Source organism: Cryptotermes secundus, unplaced genomic scaffold (assembly GCF_002891405.2).
Source record: "Cryptotermes secundus unplaced genomic scaffold, Csec_1.0 scaffold116, whole genome shotgun sequence".
NCBI lineage: Eukaryota > Metazoa > Arthropoda > Insecta > Blattodea > Kalotermitidae > Cryptotermes > Cryptotermes secundus.
In genome coordinates this window covers 1,204,682-1,226,260 of record NW_019732857.1, presented here as the reverse complement: position 1 = coordinate 1,226,260, position 21,579 = coordinate 1,204,682, and the positions used below count along the sequence as shown (strand labels likewise).

Sequence of the window (21,579 nt, the reverse complement as noted above, 5' to 3'; positions counted from 1 at the left end):
CAGTAAGTAAAATTAGGTCACAGCCTCTTTGAAGTGGGCATGTAAAGTGTGTTAAATCCACAAACAGTGAAAATTGAGTTATCCATGGAACCTAATGCAGAAGAGTCTACTTTGTGTATATCATGTTAAGTCATATTTAAGACTTTGTGGCATGTAAATTTTATTATGCTATGCTCTTAGGATCCCTTATTTTATAACTTACCACACTTTAGACACTCACCCACAAATTATCATAATACAGGGAGATTATATGAAATTATTGGGGATCATCAGTGTGGGTTTTGACATAACAGATCAACTACTTACCAGATCTTTTGCATTTGTCAGATACTGGAGAAAGAATGGGAGTACAATGAGACAGTAGTTACTATAGGATTCTGATGATGGTGTATAACACACTGAGATATTTGGTTTTAGGACTTTATCCATCGTCCTGGTTTTTAAGATAACTAATAAAAGCACGTTTCGGAAACCGTATCCGTTTCCGGTGAGGACGGAAACGGATCCAGTTTCCGAAACGTTGTGTTTTTATTAGTTATCTTAAAAACCAGGACGATAGATAAAGTCCGAAAACCCAATGTCTTAGAATGAGACAGTACATTGGCTATTTGTAGTCTTCAAGAAAGCCTAGAGTATTCTCATAGTTTGGAATGGCCATGAAACTAGCTAGGCTGACTGAAATGTGTTTAAATGAAATGCATAGTGAAGTCCATATAGGTAAACATTTGTCTGATAATTTTCCTATCCAGAATAGTCTAAAACAAGGAGATGCTTTATCACCACTGCTTTTCAACTTGCTTTATATTACATCATATGCAGTTAGGAAGATCCAGAAAAACCAAGTGGGACTGAAATTAATGGGACAAATCAGCTGCTGGTCTATGCTGATGATGAGAATCTACTGGGAGATAACATACATACCGTATAGAAAAACACGAAAACTTTAATTGCTGCTAGTAAGAAGGTTGGTCTAGAAGTAAACAAAGAGAAAACTTAAGTGTATGTTGCTGTCTCGTCACCAGAATGGACGAATGATGTGATGTGCTTAAGCGGTAGTTGCTGGACTCCCACTGCTGCGGTCTAGTCAAGTGGGATTTGTGATGGACAAAGTGGCACTGGGGCACGTTTTCTCCGAGTACTTCTGTTTTCCCTGCAATCCTCATTCCATCAAATTCTCCATAAGCATTATTACCAGTACAGGTACAACAAGACATATGGAAGCTGATGTGCTGAGGGGACCTAATATGGATTCCACCTCACACTATACAAACTCTTAATCTACTGTAATCTACTGTAAAAACTGTAAGTATTGTAACTTCATTCTCTTATTGTAATCAGCCAATGTACAGTAACTGACTTGTCTCATATCATGTAACAATGATCTATAGAGACGAAATAAATAAATAAGTCATCATGAATTTGTAATATGTGACATGTTTTATATCCAGCCCTATAGGCAGATGATTGGATCCATGAGGTGAAAAATAAATGTAAATGTAAACACTGTTACCGTTTATAAGCCTTAATTTCGTGAATCAGAATGAAATATTCTAGCATCTACTGGCGAATAAAATGCTGCACTATCACTGTGTAATTAATTTAAAATCATGTGAGGTCAGGCGTTCTGTGAAAAGTAACAGTGAACAACTACGTTTAAACTTCTAGCAGGTTACACGACGTCACATGTCACAAGCTCGTGAACTCGTGAACGGAGTCAATTCATTTTTTTTAAAAGATATTCACAGGCAGAGGATTCGGCAGTAGTAGAATGTAAGTCCGTGTATAATTGACCAGAGTATATAAAACCTAGCTCATTAATCCGTGAATTTGGGTGGCTGACGCTGGTCGATTGGATATGCGCGAAGGCCGAGAAGAATAATGTCATTGAAAAACGAGGAATTATAACCTTAAAATCCGCCGAAGACTGCAGTTAATTAAAAATAGTTGTAGAACAGTACGTTATGACACTTTTAAGAAAAATATTTATTTTTAATACGAAACATCGAATAGTAAGCTATTGGAGCACAAAAGTAAATCGTTCAGTCGCAAGTCTTACTTCTTATGGTGAGGATGCTAAAGATTTTGGGAAAAACTATGATGATTTGACAACAAATGCTAGTAATAGCAACTTAGAATTACAGAATACGGTCGGACAATGTGCTCCACATAATCAGAGGAAGCATAAATATACGAACGATATTGGCAGAGGACCTGAGTTAAAGGATTTCATAATTGCTTCTCAAGTACAACCAGTGAAATGTGAGAGTGTGCCGTATGTAAGAAACGCAGCAATTAATGGTTTGAATAGAAAAGGTAATACTAATTGTCAACCAGTTGCTATCAGTATATGTCACAAAATCTTTCACATAATTGTAATGTTTTCGTGTAGTATAGACGTACCTAAAGAGAGTTAAGTAAAGCAGTATCTATCCAAGTAATTCATCCCTGACTGGCAGAAAAGCATTCAACTTTGGAATTCATTTGATTTGCATAGGTACATATATATATATATATAACTTTATAATCCATATTTCAATTATAAGCTGAAAGCATTCACGTGTATGCCTTTGCCAGTAATTCTCTAAGAAAGGAAATAAATGCAGATATTCCTTTATCATTTGTTTTGCCATATCTTCAGCTTTAGTAATGTCTGACGTTATTAATAAATTCAGTAGCGCTGCAGGAGAAATTAGAAGTCAGAATGATTTCCTCATTATTATAATCGTTCTTTCCTTCATAAACCATTTTTTTTTGTGTCTGGTGATTCTGTTTTATGTATTATGCTCATGATGAACATGGCAATAAACCTTATGTGGTACTCATGGAATGACCTAATGGAACTGTAAAAAGGTTTTGTGCTTAAGAAGTTTAATTTTTGGTCATTCTTCATAATGTGTTAAGAGGTCAACTTGTAAGGGTTTCTCGCAGTCCATTTAGGTTCTCTCAGGTCAGTAATGTTAAATTCCTTGGCTCAGCTGAGAATTATTTTGTAAAAGAACTGATATGCTAAGTTTTTTAGACATGGAACCACTCCATCTTGTGAATTCCCTTCACTGAGTTTCTCATGTTGCTGTTCAGTAATATGCTTCTTCTTGTTTTCACCACCTGAATTAACACTGAAAGCATCAGCATGATAACAGTGCAAAGGAACTCTTATGTATGTTTCAGTAAAGAAGATTGATTATTTATAATTTCTTGAAGCCTCACACTCATATCAAATAAATATTTTGTCTGGTGTAAATAGGAAACTGCTGCAGGCAACAAAATGTGTTGGTATTGTTTTCTAGAGGAGAAAACAAAATGGTCAGTATTTTGGTGAATGTTTTGCCAAGCCTTGAGTCTTAGTTTCACCAGCTCTTGCAGTTTAAGCTTCTTTGAGATATATTTTCTTATCATGAGTACTGTTCTTAACTTGTTATAATCACCTGATTTCATTGAGTTCTGTAATTTGTCCATGGGTGCCCTGTTGGAACTGTCTGGGGACAGAATTATCGGTAGTTATTCATGGCCAGTATGTTACACCAATCCCAAACTGTGTTAACTTTTTTATGTGGACCCATGAAGCAAAAAGTTTACAGGTTGAAGTCTCACACCGTGTAAGAACTGAATGTAAATATTGAAAGATAAATTTAATCTATAACCTAAGGAGAACTTCAACATGTGAATGTAAACTTTTCATGTAGGTGTAAAGAAAGCATGCAAGCATGGAGAGCATTACCATCATCTGGGATATTCTGAGTAATTTTATTTATAGTGTATTAGGTTGTAGATTTGTCATTTCTGTTAGCAGCCGAATCTCCATGGGCTGAGCTACACAAGAGGAATGTCCATATCTTCGATCTGAGAGGTTCAGTGGTTTATGTGTTGAAAATAAATTTGCTCTATTTATTGAAGTGACCAAAGTTGATTGTGCAGATAGACAAGATTACAGAGTGGAGGAGTCAGACACTTATTTTGTATGAAGAATACTTGTTTATTTTCACCCAAATTATTACAGCTGTCCCAGTGTAGCATTCATTCTGGGAAGTCTGTTAGCCTGTTTTAATGGCTGTTGTAATGTTGTTGCTTGTCTGGAAATTTTCAGCTCTTTTTCTTGTTCTTGTAGCAATTTCATATTTCTCATTGTGTGTGTTTCAGTATACTTTGAGGTGTATGGGTGCCAAATGAATGTGAATGATACAGATATTATATGGTCCATTCTGAAGGATGTAGGATACATGAAGACAGAGTCCGTCGAAGAAGCAGATGTTATATTAGTAGTAACATGTGCCATCCGTGAAGGAGCCGAGACAAAGGTCTGGAACAAGTTAAAGCATTTTAAAGCACTCAAGAAAGCTAGAGAAACGCAGAAACTGAAACCACATCTAAAGATTGGAGTATTAGGTAGGAATGATATGTGTATATAGTAACAAGCAGTGCAATATATTATGTCCCATGTCCGTAATTAAAACAGTGTGTTAGAAAGTGTGGATACAACATAGTGTAACAATTGTGGTGTGTTCAGTCCTATTTATTTAGACATCTCAAGCCATGAGACTTAAGAAGTGTGTTGGACATCAAATGTTCATTTCATTTCTCTCTCTGGCTAGGAGGTTGGTGTAACCGTAATGCTCTTGACTTGAATTTGGGAACTGTGTTCAAATCTTGGCTGGGATACCAGGTGTTATGACCGAAGTTTTGTGGCTTTCTGCAATCCCTCAAGGCAAATGACAGGATGGTACCTCAACTAGGCCACCAGTACTTCCTTCCAAATCCTTTCAAGTTCATTATTCGCCAATTGTTTTAGCATTGGATTTTTTTTATTGCTAGTGGGGTGGGACTAAGTCCCTTGTATTGTGGCCACTTCTGGCCTATTGTACCAGCCCCAGATGATAGGTGAGGGTGATTGTGGAGTAATTGCTGGAATGAAGATTGGCAAGGGAAACCGAAGTACTCGGAGAAAACTCGTCCCAGCGCCACTTTGTCCACCACAAATCCCACTTGACCAGACCTGGAATCAAACCTGGGCCACCACGGTGGGAAGCCAGCAACTAACTGCTTGAGCTATGGCTTAAAGTGTTCGTTACTGTTGTCTGATATTGGCCCCAAATTGGATTATGTTGTCATATTTCAGTAAAAGGCTGCAATATCAAATTTAATGAAAGTCCATGCAGTGGTTTTTGAACTGTTGCATGTAGACAGAGACATACAGGCATGTTAAAACTAATTTGGACATTTTTCAGCTTTCTGTTGCAAATTCACCAAAAAGTGGAAATAGAGAACATTTGTTAATATTTCTATCATCACAGGTCATATATGTTTTTAGGTTTTCATGGTAATGAGTATTCATACGTAGTCTTCTGGGTTTTACACCATGTAGTTTTGTAGGTGAATATCAGAGATTGAGAGACATGAGCTGACTCCATCAGCATGGTCAGAGTAAGCAGGATGACTGTGTGGTCAAGATATATAGGCAGGTTCCAAAGGAAAGTGTTCACACAGATCCACAGGAGAGGGAGAGGAGATACAGCCTGGTCCAAGCCAACAGGAACAGTGAACAAAAGTGTGAGAATAGAGGCCCTTTATGAGGGACTAGAATAGTAATCCTTTTCAAGGTCAATGTGAGCTTGAAGTGGAAAGTGAGAAGAGGTTTCCTTTTTGAGGGTCCTGGATGAGGAGTGTTGTCTCAGAAAGAAATGACTGTCCGACCTTAGGGAGAACATTCAGGAAGTGGGAAAGAGGAGGGAAGAAGGAAAGAGCACCATATACTGATAAACTGTAAAAAGTGAAATATTGTCGTAGAGTGTACTGTGTCCAACATCATTTTTTGAAAAACTGAGTTTGAAGCTGGGAAATCAGCTGCAGTGTAAAGTGTGACATAGAACAAAACTAACAAACTGTATGGAGCTGAATCCTTGAGAAGCCAACAGTGGCTCAGAGGGTGAATGAATTCCCAGCATTTTATGGAATGCAAAGGTTCATTATGATAGTCACAAGAGTCTGCCACTGTTCCTATCTTGAGCCAGATGAATCCAATCTACCCTGCCCATCCTGTTTCTTGAAGATCCATTTTAATGCTATCCTCCCATCTATGTCTTGGTTCTTTCTAGTGTTCCTAGTGGTCTCTTTCCTTCAGGTTTTCCACCTTAAATTCTCTATGCACTCCTCTGTCTTTCCCATCTCATCCTTCTAGATGTGATGATTCTAAAAATATTAAGCAAAGAGTAAAGATTATATAGCTTGTCATTATGGAGTTTTTGCCAGTCCTGTGCAACTTTGTCCATGTTAGGTTGAAATATTTACAGAGCCGTGTTCTCAAACACACTCATTCTGTTTTGATATGTGATGTCTTAACCATTACGTTTGTATTAATGTTGATCATAATAATACCGTCAACCACTGTAATTTGTATAATTTATTTTACAGCTTTTGCATGCTTTGACCTATATGGGTCATCTTCAAAAGGCACACATTAAAAGGAAGTGCTTTTAAATTGCTTTAAAATGATAATGCTATAAAATTAGTCTGATTATAAAATATTGTGGCTCAACAGTTCCTGCATAGAGCAAATACACTACAGTATGGAGTATGACTGTTGTTCTACTTTCTTCCTGCTTGTTCTTATCTGTTTTTTCTGTTGTAGTACATACACATGTTACATGTGGTTGTTAGTGGTAGGTCTGTTGTTTATGTCATATGCAGTCTTTTTTTTTTTTTTTTTTCAAAAATACTACTTAAATAAACTTTGTTCATTGTAGAGTTTAAATTTATGCAGTGTCATTTAATTACATTCTTTTCAGTCAGAAAAACTTTGATGCATGTGTGGAGAATGATGTATAGACAGATAGATGATTGTAAATTGTGTATATCATTGTGATACAGTTACTTTTGTGAGACCACACAGTAGTATATCCCAGAAGATAACATTCCCAGCTACCACTATGTGAACCTCAAATCCAACACTTTATTTGCTGTTAAATTGGAACAGTGTGAGTAGAAGGAGAGATACATCAGTGGTTTTATTGCCGAAATAAGCATAACCAAGATGATGTGTAATGACACAGTGATTTTTATCATTGTGGGCATTGACATGTTTTAGAAAGTAAATACTATGACTGTTTTAGGATGCATGGCTGAGCGACTAAAGCATCAAATATTGGAGAAAGAAGAGATTGTGGATATTATTGCTGGTCCAGACAGCTACAAGGATTTGCCAAGACTTCTGTCTCTTACTGACAGTAATCAGACTGCAGTAAATGTACTGCTTTCACTGGATGAGACATATGCTGACATTGTGCCTGTGAGGTTGAATCAGGATTCAGTTACTGCATTTGTGTATGTAAAATAATTTTGTTCCTTAAATTTGAATAAATGTATGTTTTTAATCGGATATAGCAAAAACATTAGTGTAAAAAAAGGACATTTCAGCATAAGTGAATATTATTGTGGCTAATTCCACCTGTCCCATTTAAATCTATTTTAGTTACTTGTAAATTACTTATTTTGCAACTAAATTGAGCTTCTTGTTAGTTTGTCATGGAAAAGGGAACTGAAAATTATTTCCACTTATTTCTTAGGGTGAGGGCACACCAAGGAAACTGGCAACTGCAATGCATCCACAATTTCTAAGAATTGTTATCAGCCTGAGTTGAACACATGTTACTGAATGGAGCAGCGCAAATTGAGGAAATGGCAATGCAGTTTCCTCAATTTGCGCTGCTCCATTCTGAAACATTTGTTGAACTCAGGCTGATAACAATTTTCGGAAATTGCGGATGCAGTGTGGCTTCCAGTTTCCTTGGCATGCCCTTGCCCTTATTTTCTGACCAAGTGCTAAACAGCAATGTGAAAACTCAGGGCCTAAGTATGACTGCAGTTATTCATGAAGTGCAAAATCAAAAGGCAGATTAATTTTTCCAGAAGATGGTAGATTTTGATGTTGTTCGTGGTGCAATCCAAAAGTTCCCAAAATATATTAATAAAAACTATTATGTCTTACCTGGATCTTATTGACACCATCACCTTCAAAGTAGCCCCCTTGGGAGTGCATACACCGATCCCAGCGTTTCTGCCGCTTTTGAAATGCATCCTGGAAGTCTTTCTTTGTTAGGGTGTTCAGTACCGTCTGCGTTTCCCCTTGAATTTCCTCAACTGTATCAAATCTTCACCCCTTCAACTTGATTTTCATCTTGGGGAACAGAAAGAAGTCGCAAGGAGCTAAGTCTGGCAAGTACACTGGGTGGGGAACAACTGCCATCTTGTTTTTAACCAAAAATTCCTGCACAATGTAAGCCATATGCTTTCGTGCATTGTCATGGTGGAGCACCCAGTCATTCATGTGCCACTTCTCTGGACGTTTTCTCCTCATGTCCTCCCCCGAACGCCTTAGAATATCACGATAGAACTCTTTATTGACTGTCTGACCAGGAGGGACGAACTCCATATGAACAGTCCCGTTAATATCAAAAAAGCAGATCAACATATCAACATGGACTTAATGTTGCTCTTGACTTGTTGAGTTTTTTTTGGCTGAGGTGAAGAAGGGCTCTTCCATTGTGATGACTGCTCCTTGCTTTCAGGGTCATAGCCATAAACCCAACTTTCCCCACCAGTGACAACCTTCGAAAGAAAGTTTGGATCCTCTTGAAGCTGTTGTTGAAGTTCCCTGCAGACTTCCAAGCAATGATGCTTCTGTTCATTTTGCAGCAGTCGTGGCACAAACTTCGCCGCAATCTTCCTCATGTTCAGTTCCTCTGACAAAATTTGTTGACATGTACCATAACTTAGTCCCAAGGTGGTACAGAGGTCTTGAATGGTTAGTCTATGATCTTGCAGAATCAGATCCCTAACTTTTGTGAAATTTTTTGGTGTGGTGCCAGTTGACGGCTGTCCCAAACAATCGTCATCATCAGTCGATGTTCTACCATTTTTTAAACACTTATACCAGTCATAAGTTTGTGTCTGGTCTAAACTCTTTGTCACCAAAAGCTTGCTTCAACATTTGGTGCATTTCTGCAGTGGTTTTCCCAAGTTTAAAACAAAACTTTATATAGACACGCTGCTGTCTCAGGTCAACTATCGCAAAACCACAAACTCATGGAAACACAACAATGGAAATATGTTCACCAACAATAAACCCAACTACTCAACTTGACACTGCTTGCCACACTGATTCAAGAAGGGTGCGTGGGGAGACCTAGTGGAATTTCGATGTACTCATAACCATTCGTGTGCAAAATTCAAATTTTGGGAACTTTTGGATTGCACCATGTATGATGGTTGTTATTGGTAACAGTACTGTAATTTTCACATCAGAAATTAAGAATAGTAGGAAGTGGATACTAAATCTATTGAATAAAAATGCTGTTGCAACTGTTGAATGGAACTACAAGCACAGGAACATCTTATTGATCAATCAGCTAAAATTCAGCAGCCATAATTTTCTTGTTGACTTGAATGTGTTTTGGCTATTACAGGACGAGTAACTACAGTTAGTTTCAGAAGGGTTAAAGGATTTGCTTCCTTTGCTACCAGATACCCTTTCAAATGGATTTTTCTTCAAAGGTTTCAATAAGAAACCAGAGAAAATGTGTATCGGAGAATGATTTACACTTATGTGTTACCACAGTGCAACTGCATATTTTTAAATTATTAAAAATCTAAACATGACTGAATTTCGTTTAATTCAATTTGGTGTAAGATTATTTGGAGAAATAAGTTTTTATTACTTTTAAATATTATTTTCCCCCCTCCTTTTGATTTATTTTTATTGAAACAAAAGCTGCATATTTTTTAAAGTACGCGTTACCTCTCGGAAAAATTGTTGATTGAATTTGTAATTTATTTTGATATTTGGTTCTTATTATATGTCTGTTTCTCAGAATTTCTTCTGCACAGATATTATGCTTGTAATACCTAATTTAAGATGTGAAATTTGAGGTTCTCACAGCAGTGACTGTGAAGAGTTCTGGGCTGTAATGATAGGCAGTCAATAGAAATATATTGATGTTATCGAAGGACACGCTGCCACCATCTTCAGGGTTGAAAAATAAGTCCAGCAAGCTTTCTATGACCCAGAAGATGTAACACACACTATCAAAAAGTCAGTACACTTTTACAACATTACATGGTATCACATCCTAGAAGAAGTAGGACTCCTCGTAGTTGAGTATAAATATTCATATTAGCATCATGAGCCTCATGTTACCATTCAGGATGAGAAATTATGCTAAGTAAAATAAATTTCACTGCGTAGAAACTTTACTTTCAGACTTTGCTCTCATATTGTTTTACTTTCCATTTTTTTATTCCTAATTTTAGGTCCATTATGCGTGGATGTGACAATATGTGCACATATTGTATAGTACCTTTTACTAGAGGTCGTGAGAGGTCTAGGCCCATGGCTTCTATTGTACAAGAAGTGTCGAGTCTCGCTGAACAAGGTGTTAAGGAAGTCACTTTACTAGGTAAGAGAAAATGTGTTATCATCAATCCAGGTACCATGATTAAAATATTCATTACTATCTTTGTAAATGGCATAATTCACTGTGTGGTTTAACCACATTGAAACATATCTTCTGTGTCATAATGAATAGACAGTCATCTTTTATAATCAAGTGGTATTGTATATTGGTGGCTTTTGAGTTGGGGTACTTCCAAGATTTGAAGTTCAGGTAGAGCAGCTTAAAGCACAGCATATGCTAACTGCAGTTAGCAGGCATGGACTGAGTTGCTTGTGAAACTGTCTCCTTTGACTGGGTTATCTTCATGACTTTCTCTAATATCATCAGATAAATATTGGGTTATTGTAATGTAGGCCATTTCCCTTACATTATTGGTAGGATGTTTATATGAGTATTTATTTCTGCATTCTCATATAAGATTGAAGGAGTGATTCCTTTTTAAATGATTATTATCCTTATAATGCTGTGGCCTTCATTATCATAGTTGTGTACTTTTGTAATCTGTTACTTATCAACATTTGGACACCAGCCTTGCTCTTGCAGTAAATGAACACAGAGTTTTAGAAGTGGATTCTGAGTAGCTGTCCAGTCTAAGGTAATAATTTGTCTTAAGAGACCAGAATGAATTCTGTACGTTCTGTCAGGTTGCTGAAAATACTGTGTTCCCTGATAATAAGAGATCTTCAGTAAACATGCTGATATCTTTGTTCTCATTCTTGTTGCTCTGAATTCTCCACTAATTAGGAAACTTAAGAGGAGGCATCTTCAGTTTAAGGCTGTGTTGTTACAGTGTACAGAATAAGCAAGCAGTTGATCATAAATAGTGATGATGGATGACATGAATTAGCATGCCTATAAAAGTAAATATATACCAGTGTTTATTAACAGCTGGTGCTATAAAGAAACTGAAAGAATGTATTTTTTTTAGGTCAGAATGTGAATAGTTACCGTGATTTGTCAGCAATGGATTATTATGGTGGTTTACCATCAGATAGAGAAACACACCTAGCAGAAGGATTTCATACAGTATATAAAAAGAAGAAAGGAGGTCTAAGATTTGTAGACCTTCTGGATAAAGTCTCTAGTATTGATCCTGAAATGAGGATACGTTTTACTTCTCCACATCCAAAGGATTTTCCTGATGAGGTAAACAAAAATTAAGTGCATGACATATAAGAACATTTTAACCTTCATAAATATTTGATCTAATTATATAAAGTAGGGTGAATTGGTGCTAATGAAAAAGACACAAATGTTAGGGATATGCAACACCTTCTGTTTCAGTTTTGAATTAAATTCAAACTTTCTCCTTGCCTTTGGAATTTTAGAAAATGCACTCTCATTATAGAATATGGGGCAAATGTAGATATTATTGCTGTGAGCAAACTGCAGAAAATTTTTGTAAATAAAATGGTCACAACTTCCCTACATCTGGGGTGAATCAGGGACAGTTGTATGTAGCGTATGGGGTGTGTTGTCCCTGTGGTGTGTTATTGACATGCAATAAGAGAAGTACTGGAATTTCATTAGTCCTTAGTTGTGTAATTAAGGCAGTTTTTCTTGATTATCAGCAATTTGTGTGATGAGTGTTGTGTTTGAATGCCACATGGAGTTGTTGTCTGTCCCATCTTCGACTGCATGGGGTATGGTGGCCGGAGCCAGATGGTCATTGATGTCCTGTCCAAATGTCGACTACATAGAAAAAGGTTGATCATCTGAATTCATGTTGATTGCCATTTGCCCTTCTTTTTGGTTTTTAAGTTCAGTTTTACATTTTATTATGTTCATGAACAGGTACGATGAACAGCATAGAGGATATCTCGGATCTGAATAGCGTCCTTAACTAAGTGGTCCACATGATCTGTTGTTCTTGCTAGTGCTATGGTGTCCTCAAAGTTTATTCAGTTCTCTCTACTGTCATGTGTGTTGCATATGTTCATTACATGACATTTCTGGCATGCAAATGCAAAACACTCATCACATCAGCCCCTAATGCTGAGACAGAGACGGTCTCTTAAATGGTGGACACCAGCTCTACATTGGCACAGCTGATCACCCAAGAATATTTCAGTGCATACTGTTGTTGTGAAAGCTTCAAATCACACATTTTTTTACAACATTCTCATTACCATTTATTCCATAATATTATTTTTATACACTTCATGTATGAAATAAAGGAAAATAATATTTGTTTCTCATTCATTTTTGATAATATTAAATTATTAATTTAATCATCTAAAATATTGCAGAAAGGAAGGAATGAGGATGTGGATTATGATGATGATGCAAAAACCTGGAGAATGAAAAATATATTATTCTGTTTATTATGCTTTTTGAATCTTAAATTGTGCCACACCAAGGGTGAGCAAATTATTAATATTTCTTTGCACTTATTATATCCAACTTACTAAATTAATACAGATTTGTACATAACATTTGAAAACAACTGAAGTTAGCCTGTGAAAGAGAAACATTTGATTTAACTTAACTCTTAACAATGTGTTTAATGGCTTAGGTTTTAGAGCTAATTCGAGATCGCAGTAACATCTGTTCCAGTCTACACATGCCAGCTCAAAGTGGAAACAGTGCAGTGTTGAAACGGATGAGGCGTGGCTACAGCAGGGAAGCTTATTTTGATCTGATTTGTCATGTGAGACAGCTGATTCCAAATATCAGTCTCTCAAGTGATTTCATCTGTGGCTTCTGTGGAGAAACTGATGAAGAATTTGAAGATACCCTTACACTTATGTCAGAAGTCAAGTACAATATGGCCTACCTCTTTCCTTACAGTATGCGTGAAGTGAGTTGTTTCACTAGTTGTAATGCTTACTAATGCAATATGAAGACAGATGTGGAAGTGCAGTATATTTTCAGTAAACAAATTTTGGGGATTGTATCCGGTGCACCCTGACTTAACCCTTTAACTTGATCACCTGTAAGGCCATAAGTGCCCAACACTCTCTCACAGGGATGGTCAAGCTACATTTCTATATGCAGCAAGGAAATAAGAAGAAAATAACCTCTCCAGATTAAAAGAAAATTAACCTAATTACAGTAGAATTTAATTTAAGGTTTTTCAGTTTAAGAAAGTTTTGCATTTTTGTTAATTTTTTGTTTTCCTGGCCAGAGCACCATATAAATAACAAACAATTAGTCCTGAATTAATATTTATCATGTTAATGTTTGGGGCCATACAGTAGCATAGTTGGTTGAGGCACTATGCTACAAGCTGGAAAGTTGTGGGTTCAAATCCTGATGAGATGGATTTTTTTTTTTCAGTTGACCTAACCCTTCCAGCTGCACTATGGCCCTGGGGTTGACTCAGCCTGTAACAGAAATGAGTACCAGGAATCTTTATGGAGGGTAAAGGGTGACCAGTGCGTAAGGCTAACAACCTTACCTCCAACTGTGAGCCGATCGTCTACATAATGTGGGACTCTCAACGTATCACAATCCTATGGCCTCCATGGCCTGTTACATGGATAGCCTTATCATGTTAATGTTTTACCCGCATTTAGTGAATGAAAACCCAGTTCCTGTATGAAATTCATGCCTCAGTTTATTATCATATTACTTTTATGGATGTATATGTTTATGGATGTTTTATATGTATATATACAGTTCAAAATAAATAGCAAGCCCAATCTGAATATAATACATACCAAGAAGCTTTAAGTTTTCTTTGGAAAAACTGCAGATATAGAGCCAAAACTGAGTTAATTCCAAAGAAAGGTAATTCCTGATACTCATAATTTTCTTTTCCTTGCTTTCTCCACCTCCTCATTCATGGATTAATTAAGTCTTTACCAGTCTTGCATTTCTGTCCATATTTTCCAGGGGTAATTGATGGATCTGTATCCACTTGACTAGTGGTGGTCTTTTGTCTGGCACTGCCATGATAAGTATCAAATTAAAATTCTCCTAAGAACTAGATAAGGCTGTCATTATTGCTACAAAATAAGATCAGCCAGAAGAAACAAAAATGTGATGTTAGGATAAGCCTAAAATCCATATAGGAGCACCCCTATTTTTGTTCCAGTTTGTCATATATGAACTCACCCTCTCCAAAGCAGAGTTTGATGTAGAGCAGTGGTTCTTATATGTTGTCAGACCATGGCCAGTAAATTCTTTTTTCTATAAGATGAGGGTCCAGTATAATTGATGCAAGAGCCTGGCCACTGAGAAACACTGATCTAGAATATATGGAAGTTGGTTTTGTTTTTGCTTACAGAAAACTACAGCTCACAGGCGTCTTACGGACGATGTACCACCTGAGATTAAACAGCAGAGGCTGGTTAAAATGATGTCATTATACCGAAGAGAAGCAGAGAAACTTAATCAAGCCCAAGTAGGTCAGCAGCATTTGGTGTTAGTGGAAGGGGTATGTAATTGTTAATGTTTATAATCTTGGTTTATTTAATGATGCTGTAAGTAGCTCAGACTGTATATTGTTGAATGGTTTGATGGAAAATGAATTGGAGAGGTTATGGAAGGCAGTGGTCATGGCCCAGTTTGAGACACTGTCCTGCATTCTTCTGGAGGGAAACAGAAAAATGACAAAGGAAAACCTCTGTCTTGCTGATCTCTGTGCCAAGACTTGAATCCAGGACTTCCCAGTTGTGAAGCAGGAGTGCTAACCAAATGACTGTGGTGTTTGGTAATTGGTAATAATTATGATACAACTCAAACTTCTTTATATTTTTCTGGTATAAGAATATGAGCTTCTCATATTGGTGGTTATAAACAGTTCAATCTCCTGGGATATACTTCTTTGTAGTCCATTGAAAGTTAACCAACCATTTTGGAGGAACTTCACCTCCATCTTCAGGATTCATGAGTAAGCCAAGCAAGAAACTAGCATGAAGAAGGAAGCAGAGCTTGCTTGATATATGACTCTGGAACTTAATTATTGTCTCTCACTGTTCTCCTAATGAATACCTCTGCTCTAGATGGGAGTGAGTAATCAGTTACAGGCCTCAGCTGTCCCCACACATGAAAAAGGAAGTCCCTTATACCTTTAAGATGTGAAGTTGGGTAAACAGAGTTATTCTCCACACAGTGTAGAGACAAGGACTTAACAATGTTGTCTGAGCTAATCAGTCACTTTACTAATCACTCATCGTTTGGCTTAATATGTTGAAAGTTTTTAGGTGTAATGTATTTTAAATACCAGTACTGAAGAATGTATGATGGTGATTATGAGCACCATGACATCAGTGCACAGCAATGCATCTGAGCCTTTCTGAGAGGACAGCACACCAAAATATTTCATTGTTTCCTTGACATGGCAAAGCACATGTTGTAGAGTTGTGCACATGTATGCATAAAATTCTTCATATTCTCCATTCATCATGTTTTTTATTAATATATATTTGTTGTAATATAAACAAATTATCAGATTAACATTTTAAGATCAATAATAAATGACAAGTAGAGAAAATATGTACAAAGATTAAAAGTGACTGTTCTGACAAACCACAACATGCAACAGATTTAAAGAAATTACAAAGAACTTTGAAGCAGCTTCATTTTAATGAAGAAATAAGAACATAGGCTGCTGAAATGATAACATATCTGAGAAAGATCCCTTTACTATTGTTGTCACAGTTTGATTAGTAATGGTTAATGTGTAGAGGATTGCAGTATATTATCCATGTCTTATGAAACTGAAGCTGCATATAGATATATAGTCATGAACAGATGAAGGTACTGTGCCTTAAACCCATGTGCCATGCCTGAAGATTGAGGTGCACTGGAACAAATAGAAAATAGTTATGTTGGCAGATTTCAATGCTGTAATCGGTTTTTGATGTTGTCCTCAGACCAGCTTATACAGCATACCATAACTTGCTTGATTTATCCACTAGAAAGGTATATATTGACCTTATGTGTAAGCACCATGCCATGAATTTGTAGAGGGGACATAGAAGTAAATGCATGCAGTTTAGAACTTGACATTGATGGGAGTTTCGTCCTGTGGCTGTTTTACTCTTTAGGGCAGAGCTCCTGGGTTTTATTGTGTAGGAGACTGAGTAGGTCTAGGACTGATTTGGGCATGACAGGAAGATGAGAAAACCCCATCTCTGCCAGAAACCAATTCCCAAGCTGTCCAGTCACTGTATGGACTGAGCTGTCTTGGCTTCTTTATATCACTGATTTTGTTGATTTTTCTTGTGCTTCATGTTTCTTAAGTCCAATTAGTTATCATAGTTCTTTGTTTTCTTACAGCCAAGTAAACGTTCAGTTAAAGATATGGCAGGTCGCAATGATGGTAACACCAAAGTGATATTTCCAGCAGTGGAAATTCCAGATTCACAGTACTCACAGACACTTCAAGCTATAAAGCCAGGGGATTATGTAGTGGTTCAGGCAAGTTCTTGTGCTTTATATTTTGATTTCAACATGATACTGTAACTTGTCACTTTCATCCTCTGCTCAGTAGGTCGTCATCTATGGTCTTTTGCTCTCTGTACACATGGGTGTTTGGGTGTAATTTCATTATTGCTAATCAACTTAATCACAATCATTAACTCCTTACTGTGGGGACTCTGTTATGTAGATATTCAGTGATGAAATGTTGCATGGGTTTCTAAATTCTGAAAATTAGATGAATGATACATAGTACACAGCTCGTAGGTATTGTGGAAGGGGCTCAAAAAGATTCCCAATCATCTATATTTAACTGAAGTTTTACTTTCAGATCATTTCAGCTACTTCACAGGTCTTGAAAGGAGTACCTCTATATCATTCATCACTTTCCAAGTTCAGTGTCCAAGAAAATGCATATACACTTACAACAGGTAAGTTTCTGATGTGGAAACTGAAATACACAAAGGTATGCTTCATCAAATTTCTGAAAACAGACCGCTGTACCACAACGATATATAATATGTAAAAATACTTATGCAAATTGTGTAACATTTATATAATTTTTGTTGTTGTTTATCTGGGTAATATGGAAATATTGATGGAAAAGTACATTTGTGACATTATCAGTACTAGAGTTGATCAGTTTGAAGGGAACTTTAAATGATGTTCTTGCATTGTATTTGCTTTCAAGTTGAGATTTACTGTTGCATTGAAGTTACATATTTTAGTGTGGTTTGTTTTCCAGGTCTGAAGTCTTATCTTTACTGAGAAACAGGTGAAGATCTGTTACTGCTTGGCACTGCATCTCTGCCAGTACACAGAGAAATCAGAGACTACCATTTACCATTGATATTTGAGTTCCACTGGGTGGTGTGAAACACTATATTTTAATGTGAACAAAATACATAAATATATGTAAAGACAGGAGAGTCAGATCTGAGGGAAATAATATGTATAAACAAAGAATTGAAAAATATATGTTCTTTTTGCAAATACATTGTTGTAACTTGTGGTGAGTTCTGTGACTGTTCTTTCTCTGTGTTACATGTCTGACAGTTTATAAATATTTAGTTAGTATATAAAATTTCTCTTATGCTTTTACAGATACCCAAATAGGTCTCAAAATACATGATGATAATTATATGTGATGGCAGTATGAAATATGTATGTTTACAGAAATGCTTTTTAAAATTTATCGTCTTGTTTGCAGTTCTGTTGACTGTCTACATTATTATAATATTCACAGTGTATATTGGTGACTGATGCTTGATCAATCCAGAAACAGTTCCTTTCAGTGTCATCGGTATACAATTTCTTTATGATATTAACCATACTAATTTTGTAAGTGCACCACTAAAACAGTTTACTCTTAAAGATTTCTTTGGGTCAACGGTTCACAGTATAGTGACAATTATTTTATATTCTTTGTCTTCTTACCTATGATCATTCTATACAGAATACCTGTTTAGGTTCATTAAAATTATTTACACTATTAGCACACAGTGAATTATATAACTCAAGTTTATACATCACATAAATTATGTATGAAAATAATGTGTTTTTTACATTATCATGTCAGTAATTTATACATTTTTTTATCACATTTAAGACCATAAATTCAAGGGCATTTGTACTGGAGAGAGGTCCTCATACTTAGAAAAGCATATTGCTGCCTGGTCAGATCAGTTTCATTTTGTTCACAGTTAAATGTCTGTTAGATGAAATTATGACCTCTTCACTCAAAAAGTAGTAAATAGCCACTGCTTGGTGTTCATTATACTAGCAGAAGAAAAATATATGAAATTACTCCTTTTTACTTCTACAAATGTTGCTTTTGGAATAAGGTTAGAGTCACTCAGTTGGTCATAAAACCCAGTCATTCATTACCATGTTCCTAGAAGCCTGCAACAGGTTCACACCCACATATTTTGCTTCACTAAGATCAATTTTAATAGCACAAAAAGTGGGTATGGCTTTCATTGGAACTGATAAGTTTCAAAAGCATACATTTGAAAAATCATTCCATAAAACAAGGGATTTCCTAGCACCTTTGTCATAATGAGTAATTGCTCTTTTCTTGCAACTGTTTGCACCAACTGTGCTTTCAGTTTTGCTTCAAGGTTATTTATGGCTAGGAGTTTATAATGGTCCCAATAACGTACCCTTTCTGATCTTCCTTTGTCTAGGAATAAAGTTCACATTTGAGAATCTATTATAACAGAGCAGCTTATTCTCTCCAAGTTTTAACCACTGAGAAATATACATCGTGATGTCCAAAGAATTTCCCCGTAGTCATATAGCTTGTTAAATTATGTCTGAGGTGTTATCAGAAAGTTCCCAGACTAGGTCAAAAAAGAAAAGGCTGGCTTAACTTAATTTTGGCTTCCATCTCCTTCAAAATAGTCTCCTTGGGACTGTATACAACAATCCCATTGTATTTTCCACTCTTGAAAAGCACTGTGGAAGTCATTTTCCTTAATGCTGTCGAGTACCACTTGTGGTTCCCTTTGGATGTCAGACACGGTTTCAAAACATCATCCCTTCAGCTTTATTTTCATTGAGAAACAAAGTGAAATTACAAGGGGCCAAGTCCAGGAAGTAGGGAAGATGGGGAATGATAACCATGTTGTTGTTAGTCACAAACTCTGGTTTTCAGGGACATGTGGGTGCACACGTTGTGATGAAGGAGCCACTTGTGACTGTATCAAAGTTATGGTCTTTCTTGGTCTTAAATGTCACAGTAAAAGTCACGAGTTGACCGTATTGTTTGGAGGAACAAATTCATGGTGAACAGTCCCCTTCTCATGGGGAAAACAATAAGCATGCTCTTTGTTGAACTCTGAACCTGCTGTGCCTTTTTTGCCCTTGGTGATTGTTGTCTCTTCCACTGCTACAATTGTTACTTTGTGTTTGGATTGTAACCATAAATCCAACTTTTGTCACCCGTTATGATCCTAGAGATGATAGTTGGGTCCTTGTTAGCCTTCCCTCATAGCTCAAGACACACATTTATGTGCCACTGCTTATGATAATTTGTCAAGAGTTGGGGGACAAACTTTCACAGCAATGTGGCATATGTTCAGATTTTCTGTTAAGATCTCCTGGCAAACTCCATAACTGATCCCAGTGTTGTCTGCAAGGGCGTGGATTGTTTGGTGATGGTCTTTGTGGATGAGTTCTCAAATTTTTTCGACATTTTCTATCATTTCGCTGGTGCTTGGTTGTCCTGAATGTTCATCATCTTCAACTGACACTTCACCAGCCTTGAAACATGAATGCCATTGAAAAACTGCTGTCTGGCTTAAAGAATGTTCTCCAAGTCTCAAGAAGCATTTCAGGGGTTTTGGAAGTTGATTTACCGAACTTCACGTAATACTTGATGCAGACATGTTGCTCGATTTTGCCATCCATTGCAGACAAACAAATCATGAAGTCAGAAAAGCACTCATGTCAAAACAGTGCATGTTCACATCATGGTGCCACATGGCAGACTTATGCAGTAGGCTTGCAAAAGTGGGACCTTGGCCTCCCCTCTCATCATCTTCACCAAGACAGTTACAACAATAACAGTCTGAGAACTTTCTGATAGCACCTCATGTTGTGCCACAGTTAAACCCTATTTATGAAAGCACTGTGCAGTATCTATGCTCCTTGTCACAAATATTTCACTTCCTGATAGGTCATTCTCCTGGGTTTGATGATGATGTCACAGAATACAACTAGAATTATAGTAGATTTGGTTATTTAATTATGCTGTCAATAGTGAGACTGTATAGTACAAGATAAATAGGATGATTGATACTGGGAGGAATTTGGAAGAAATTGGTTGCAGCCTTTCATGCGTATTCTGCATGCATTCACTTAGTTGGAATTTCACAGAATGCATGGTCAAATTAACATACATTTAATTTCAAACATGCATAACAAAGAAGACTGAAAATGAGAGTCATGTGGTAATCATATTACCTCCTGTAGTTTTGAAGTAAATATTGCCTGAATTATTTTAGGCAAAAACTACTTTTTTAAGGCTAGTAAGGTAGGCTAAGGTAGGATAATACCTATGCTGCTGAGAACTCAGGGCATGAAGTATGGAGGACTAATTGGCTGCACCATAGCTCAAGCAGTTAGTCGCTGGCTTTCCACCGTGGCGGCCCAGGTTCAATCCCGAGTCTGGTCAAGTGGGATTTGTGGTGGACAAAGTGGCGCTGAGGGAGGTTTTCTCCGAGCACTTTGGTTTCCCCTGCCAATCTTCATTCGACCAATTGCTCCACAATCACCCTTACCTATCATCTGGGGCTGGTACAATAGGCCAGAAGTGGCCGCAGTACAAGGGACTTAGTCCCACCCCACTAGCAATAAAAAAGAATGGAGGACTAATTATTTCACTATTTAGAAGTATGTTTTCTTGGATTCTTCATTTTAAGAGCCTCCTATTTTTTTGCTGATTTCTTGTTTGGCTTACTGTTCTACCCTGAAGATGGAGTCAGCACATTCCTCTGAAAGATGCTGAATTACTGAATGATATGTGCAATGTTTGTTTACTCATTCATCTCACCAGTATTTACTTTTTAATTAAAAAATTAATTACAATATTTGAGGGCATGATAAAAATCAATTTATTTGTTATTTTCAATAAAAGAAGTAAGAACAAGATTAAGGGAAACTTATGCTGTATATTCCAGTGAAAAGTGAATGACACATGGTAACCAAATGAAAGTCTGTTCCTAGTGTCCCTGAGCATTGGTGTAAGACAAACTTATGGGAAATG

The 21,579-nt window shown here is 36.8% G+C and overlaps 1 protein-coding gene across 1 annotated transcript; it reads left to right on the top strand.

Moving 5' to 3' along the window:
* Window positions 1-1,815: 1,815 nt before the first annotated feature.
* LOC111867765 (CDK5RAP1-like protein) lies at window positions 1,816-20,862 on the top strand. The gene is made up of 10 exons (XM_023857905.2): window positions 1,816-2,313; window positions 4,138-4,383; window positions 7,104-7,314; window positions 10,300-10,445; window positions 11,371-11,588; window positions 12,958-13,242; window positions 14,674-14,823; window positions 16,671-16,811; window positions 17,143-17,242; window positions 17,557-20,862. The coding sequence occupies exons 1-10, from the start codon at window positions 1,962-1,964 to the stop codon at window positions 17,577-17,579; spliced, it is 1,872 nt and encodes a 623-aa protein (XP_023713673.1). The 5' UTR covers window positions 1,816-1,961; the 3' UTR covers window positions 17,580-20,862.
* Window positions 20,863-21,579: the final 717 nt, after the last annotated feature.